General features: G+C 52.9%; 1 protein-coding gene across 1 annotated transcript; it reads left to right on the forward strand.

Annotated features, from left to right (window-relative positions):
• The first annotated feature begins 1,019 nt into the window (after positions 1–1,019).
• On the forward strand, positions 1,020–5,000 carry POLR1F (RNA polymerase I subunit F). Its single transcript, XM_078597936.1, has 4 exons — positions 1,020–1,309; positions 2,359–2,500; positions 3,182–3,390; positions 3,891–5,000. Exons 1-4 carry the CDS (start codon positions 1,044–1,046, stop codon positions 4,492–4,494), a joined length of 1,221 nt encoding a protein of 406 aa, XP_078454062.1. The 5' UTR covers positions 1,020–1,043; the 3' UTR covers positions 4,495–5,000.
• Positions 5,001–6,244: the final 1,244 nt, after the last annotated feature.

A 6,244-nucleotide genomic window follows, 5' to 3' on the forward strand; every position in this document is an offset into this window, starting at 1 on the left:
TATATTACGTTAACTTGCTTGCGTGCTTGCTTGCTTGCTTACAACCGTGCAAATCTTTCTGTCGTTTTTTAACCCACTTCCCGTGATCCAATCGAGCTGACATTTTCGTGAAAAAATTTTTCCCAAAATTTTACAGTTTAGGGAAATTTTTTTAAATATTTAATTACCAATTGCTTAATGGTGCCAGACAATCATCTGACCCATAGGTGGCAGCCATCTCAAGCCAGAGAACGAGAGGACTCTAGCCGCCCGTTTCATGATGACGCAAATGTTGACTAACCACATGGCATGAAATCCCTGCCCCCACGCTGTACAATGGAGACTATTTATAGAGCAGTTAAATTGAAGCCGCCAGGTTCTTGAAAGTGGTAAAACGGGTCAAAACCGATGCCACGCATGTAAAGGATTTATAGTGAAAAACTTTGTTTTTACGGGTTAATTTTTTCAGACTTCCAGTCGTACTCCCACCTCTTCGAAGACGCCTGGCCAGATTGGAAGAGTAGCCCAAGTACCCTTGAGATAGAGAGAGATGTGTGCCCTGGAGCTCCCTCGAGTGGAGGAGGCCCCTGACAACCAGCAGCGGCCTGAGAGCGAGATTGCCTGGCTGCCCCTTCACCTTTGATACATTCGATTCCAGAGCGGCGTAATCGATACTTGTCCGAATCGAGAATTGATTTCGCCTCTTATCCCGTGCGTGGGCCTAGGGTGGCCCTCTTGAATCGATTCTAACGGTAGGAAGGGAATCAAGTGTTATCGATTCCTTCACCCACATTATCGTGTAGTGAACCAACATCATGACCGCATCTAAACTCAACAGCCCTGCTCACGAATAAAGGCCATTGCCACAGCGTCGTCGTCATCGTTGTTGTTGTTGACGAGGTTGTGTTGTTGACGAGGTTGCGTTGTTATGTGTGCACCACCGCTAACGCGCCAGCGGCATGAGCAGCAGCAGATCACGACCCTTCACGTTGTGAAACATCAAAATCGCGTGGAATCGAATCGACACGCGTTGTTGTCGCTCACTCGAATCGATTCCTCAACACATGGCGGCCACGCGGCCCACGGCGTGCGCGTCGCCGCGTTTCTCGGGACCCCGACGGTCTTCGGGGGTCGCGGCTTTCGCGGGAGGGTCGCGTCTCTCGGGGGCCCCGGGGTTCGCGGGCGCCGCGGGGCTCGCCCGGGGCCCCGACTCGAGCCTGGTGAGCGAGAGCTGCGTGCGGCACCTCGCGCTCTTCCCCCGCCACTTGGGACGACTGCGCAGCGGCATCGGGGAGCAGCTGGACGCCGAGCTGCTGCGCTACTCGGAAAGGTGAGCGGGGGGTGGGGTGAGTGGTGAGTGAGGGGTGAGTAGTGAGTGAGGGGTGAGTAGTGAGTGAGGGGTGAGTGAGGGGTAGAGTGACGGGGTAGAGTGACGGGGGTGGTGAGGAGAGTGAGGGGTGAGTAGTGAGGGGTGAGTAGTGAGTGAGGGGGTGAAGTGGTGAGGGGTGAGTGAGGGTGAGTGGTGAGGGGTGAGTGGTGAGTGGTGATGGGTGAGTGAGTGGTGAGTGAGGGTGGTGGGTGGGTGAGTGAGGGTGATGGGTGAGTGAGTGAGGGTGAGTGAGGGGTGGTGGGTGAGTGAGTGAGGGGTGAGTGGTGAGTGAGGGGTGAGTGAGGGTGAGTGAGGGTGGTGGGTGAGTGAGGGGTGAGTGAGGGTGAGTGAGGGTGGTGGGTGAGTGAGGGTGAGTGAGGGTGAGTGGTGAGTGAGTGGTGAGTGAGGGTGAGTGAGGGGTGGTGGGTGAGTGAGTGAGGGGTGAGTGAGGGTGAGTGGTGAGTGAGGGTGAGTGAGTGGTGAGTGAGGGTGAGTGAGGGTGAGTGGTGAGTGATGGGTGAGTGAGGGTGAGTGGTGAGTGAGGGCGGAGTGGGTTGAGGGGTGAGGAGAGAGTTAAATGGGAATGAGCGGTGAAAAAGTGACGAGTGGGTGAGGGAGGGGTGAGGAGTGGGTGAGGGAAATATGAGGAGTGAGAGTAAGGAGTAAATGACGTGTGAAGATCCTTTGTCCAATCCACTGCTGGATGAAAGCCTCACCCGGTTGGTGATGGAGGTTGACCATGCTTCGCCACGCTGGCCAATGCTGGTTTGTAAAGTGGCTGGCACACAGGACCAGTTCAGATGTCACTGACATCTGTGGCCGGGTATCGAACTCAGGGCCAGCCACTGCACGGCCGCTCCATACTGGAAATCTGTGAAAAAGAGCTTAGTAGCTCATCGGATTCCTCCTTCTCAAGTCTAAACAGAGATTCTTATTGGGAACATTTGCACGCAAAAAGTGCCGTGCCCATTCCCAATGTTGAGTTGTGACTCTCATCGCCGCCCCTCCAGCCTCAAGGGGGTTCCTCTCGCCTACGACAACATGAAGCTTCTCAGCGGTCTCGGCGACCTCATTGATGATCAGGGATACATCCACATGGACGTCCAAGCGGACTTTGTGGTCTTCCGCCCCAATCCAGGGGACATTCTCAAGGTGCGCCCCATAACGATCTGTGTGTGTGTGTGAGAGAGATCCGTGTACGCCGGGTCAAATCAAGTGCGGGAGCGTATCCCAAGCAGACCACCTGGGTTAATTGGAATTGCAATTGTCATTCAGAATGAATTGTAATAAATCTTATTGTAATTTCAGTCAACAGTGTTGCTGTAATTGTAATTTACCCAGTAGCTGATACCGAGATGGAGCGCGAGTGGTGCATAGCAGCATCCACAATCTCCAGCATCAACCTCTTGGGTCCCTTCTGGAAAAGTCCGCAAGCGAATTCTGTTCCCGGCCCCAAGAGTTCCGACAGCCACGGCCGATCTGATGCAGGCACAAGGCCTGTGGTCTCGGCCTCCTCCACCCCACGTGGTTCTCTTTAACTGGGACAGGGTCATGCGGGTAGCAAGCCTCCGATTAGCACAGTGGTCTACGCATGGTGCGAAAGAAGTTCAACATACACGCCTCAGTATCCCAAGGTTAGACACCCCCCCACCTGTGTTTACAATTCCTGTACACCCGTATGTGTTGGTGTGTGCTATGTATCGAATGTGTGTGTTAGTACACCATGGTGTATCCTGTACACTCCTGTGTGATCCCTGTACACCGATGTCCCGTGTGTCTTGTACACCTAATCTCTCGTCCGTGCTCCCCACACACCCCTGCGTGCCTGCCCAGGGCGTGGTGAACAAGTTGGGCAGCGCACACGTGGGCTGCCTGGTGCACGGTTGCTTTAACGCGTCCCTGGCCTGCCCGCGCGACGAGCCCGGTGTGCCGTGGCGGGGGGCGGGGCTGTTCCCCGGCGACACCGTGCGCTTCACCGTGACGCACGTCGACTCCGACTGGGCTGGTGTCCTGCTCGTGCGCGGCTCCCTCATCGGCCTCGGGTCAGCGCCGCCGGACAGCCTCGCGTTTGACCCTCGCTTAGTTCCCTCTGGCGACGCCCGCGCCTTATACCACCGTCTCTTCTCCTGCACAACCGAGCCGCGTTGGGGGTCGTGCTGAGCAGGCCGGGCGCGGCTCGGGAGGCGCCGGGTTGTTTTTCCACTGCGAGACCCAAGCCGTGCCACGCTGACGCCACGTGCGATGAATGAGTCGAGACCCACGTAGATGATGATGATGATGATGCGCCGACGCCATGCTTGAGTTGTCCGCCGACTGACGTCGCACGCATTGGACCCGTCCTTAGCCCGGCCCTATGGCTACTCTTGGTCCTTCATCCGTTCTGTATTTGGATTCCTTGCGAGGCCAGCGTGGCATAGCTTTAAATAGCGAGTGGAAAACCACCCATACTGGGAGGGGCCTGCGTTGACTCGGTTCGAATGTAGCCAATGAAAAAGCGTGTGTATTGGGTGCATGTGTAATTGGCCTGTTATTGTTTCTGCAGAGTTCCCGATGAGAGTGATGCCGAGCAAGCGAATGGGGCCGCAAAACAGAAGCATGAGGAGGTTCAGAAAGTCCCGGTCGAGTACACAGACTCTGCGCCGAACGAGAAGAAGAAGAAAGAGAAGAAAAAACGTGACCGAGAGGTCGGGGTGACGATCAAGGTCGAGAAGACGATGGTGGTCGAGGAAGTGGTGGAACATCGTCATAAAGAAAGAAAAAAGAAGAAATCCAAAAGGAAAGGGGAAAGTGATGGAGAAGAACCAATCTGTGATGGCGTCACCAAGCTTCCTGTGAAAGAGGAGCCTGAAAGTGAACTCTGCACGGAGATTGGCAGTGAAGCTTGCACGAGCCAAACCGAAGCTTCTGTTAGCCCAGACCAGAAGAAGAAAAAGAAGAAGAGGCGGCGTGACAGGGATGAGGAGGGGAGCACGGTGCCGCTGAGCGACGGATCCAGCTACCTGAGCAATGACGCGGGACACGAGGCCAATGGAACTTTGACCTCTGACCCAGAAGCCCCAAAGAAGGTAAAAAAGCGTAAGAGGAACTCCGTTGAGGATATTTCGCTTTCAGAATCGCCACTGCCTAAATCCAAAAGAAGAAAGTGAGCCACAGGGCACGGACTTCTCACGATACCAAAGACAATCACCTCGGTGCGAGCCGTTTGCACCAGGAATGCGTTGTCTGACCCTAGTCGTGTTTATGCCTTTGCCTGTGTCGAATAACCACATTTCGTTTGTTTTTGATTACCGTGGTTGAAGCTACTTTTTATTTAAATTTGAGATGGTGAGTTTGAATAAAAGTCGTATAAAAGTTGTATAATCGGTTGGAAAACCTACGTATACATGTTTACACCAAGAAAAGTGCACAGCATCAGCGGCTGTGTGTTGTAGCGGCGTGCAGTGGTGTTCGTTGAACAATACACTTGTGAGCTAACTGAGTAAGCTGTCTTTATGTGATACCCTGGCAAATGGTTTATATGCCTGCGTAAAGTGATCTTTTATAATTGATTTCCTACACGCTGGTTAATCCCATGGTGTGTTGTAGCCAGTGCAGGCTTGCAAATGTGAGTGTTTTGTTGGCACGGAAATTATAGTACATGTATTTTCTGAAACGGTGGGTTGTTGTGGATTGTGTGAATATGGTTTGTTTTGAAACTGGGAGTAGGGTGAGAGTGTAATTTGGTCTTTAAATATTTACCGTATCTTTATTTGAAGCTTTCGTGACTGCAGGAATCCACATTCTTTGGTTCTTTCGGTAAAGTCACTTCAGTAGAAGAATAATAGATCACGACGTTTCGATAGCAACACAAGCCATCGTCCTCGGGTGAAACAATACAGCAGGCGGACTGCTGAGGCAAGGTCGCAGTAGCTCTCTCGCTACATTTCCTGCTGCCTCAGCAGTCCGTCTGCTGAGGACGATGGCTTGTGTTTCTATCGAAACGTCGTGATCTATTATTTTTCTACCAACGTGACTATGCCGAAAGAACCATCGAATAATGGACCATATGGTGAAGCACTGTAGCCTGCGCTCCATGAACAGAGAAGGAACTACAAACAACAACACCAGCTCTGTCCGCAAGCTCTCTCGTGGCTCGCAGACCTCGACATTGGCATTCAGATCCTGAACATTTTGCCGTGCGCAAGAATAGAGTCGTACCTTCAAGCACATGCGCAAGAACAGTCCGCTTTGAAATATACGGCCGTGGGATGTATACAATGCATTTCAAATATTCGTGTCAGACTCTTTCAAAAGTACCATTAGCCTACGGAAATCTTCCTTGCTTTGGAACATTACAATTAGGGAAAAAGTCTATGTATGTTCAACTTCTTTCGCACGGTACGTAGCCAACCATGCCTATCAGAGGTGCGGGGGAAGGACAACGAACAACACAAAAAGCAGTTTTAAAGGAATGAGTTTTTAATATAGATTTAAAAGTGTGTGGCTTCCTGATATCGGAAGGAAGAGCGTTCCAGACGGCCGCAGAAGCGCATCTGAAAGCCGGGGGGTGCAGTGTCTGCCTTTGTTTGGTGGCTAGCCAAAAGTCGCCTGCTGCGAGAATGACCAGAGTTCGCGTGATGGTTTGTGCTTTCGTGATTGATGGCCCAGTGCTTTCAGCAATGGCCATGACGTTGAGCTGCATTGCTGGCCAGTGCCCGCTGGTGCCCACTCGCCCAAGTCGCGCGAGCCGCGGTGTTGCCAATCCAGCAGGTGGCGATCTCTGCCTGGCCTCGACTTGGAGGGGGGAAGGATGTTTTGTAAGCGTTGGTGGTCCAGCCGTGCCTCGTTGCGTAGTCATTCGCATTTGTGGGGCGGTGACACACGGCCTCGGGCAAGGGTCGGCAACCTGCAGCTCCA

The sequence above is a fragment of the Lampetra planeri genome, chromosome 10, assembly GCF_965212315.1.
Source record: "Lampetra planeri chromosome 10, kcLamPlan1.2.h2, whole genome shotgun sequence".
Lineage (NCBI taxonomy): Eukaryota > Metazoa > Chordata > Hyperoartia > Petromyzontiformes > Petromyzontidae > Lampetra > Lampetra planeri.

What these genes read in the sequence shown, in the direction of transcription:
- POLR1F (XM_078597936.1), top strand. Translation starts at nt 1,044, where the DNA reads ATGGCGGCCACGCGGCCCACGGCGTGCGCGTCGCCGCGTTTCTCGGGA. An exon ending in CTGCTGCGCTACTCGGAAAG is followed by an intron (nt 1,310 to 2,358) that starts GTGAGCGGGGGG and finishes CCGCCCCTCCAG; the next exon opens with CCTCAAGGGGGTTCCTCTCG. An exon ending in GGCTCCCTCATCGGCCTCGG is followed by an intron (nt 3,391 to 3,890) that starts GTCAGCGCCGCC and finishes TTGTTTCTGCAG; the next exon opens with AGTTCCCGATGAGAGTGATG.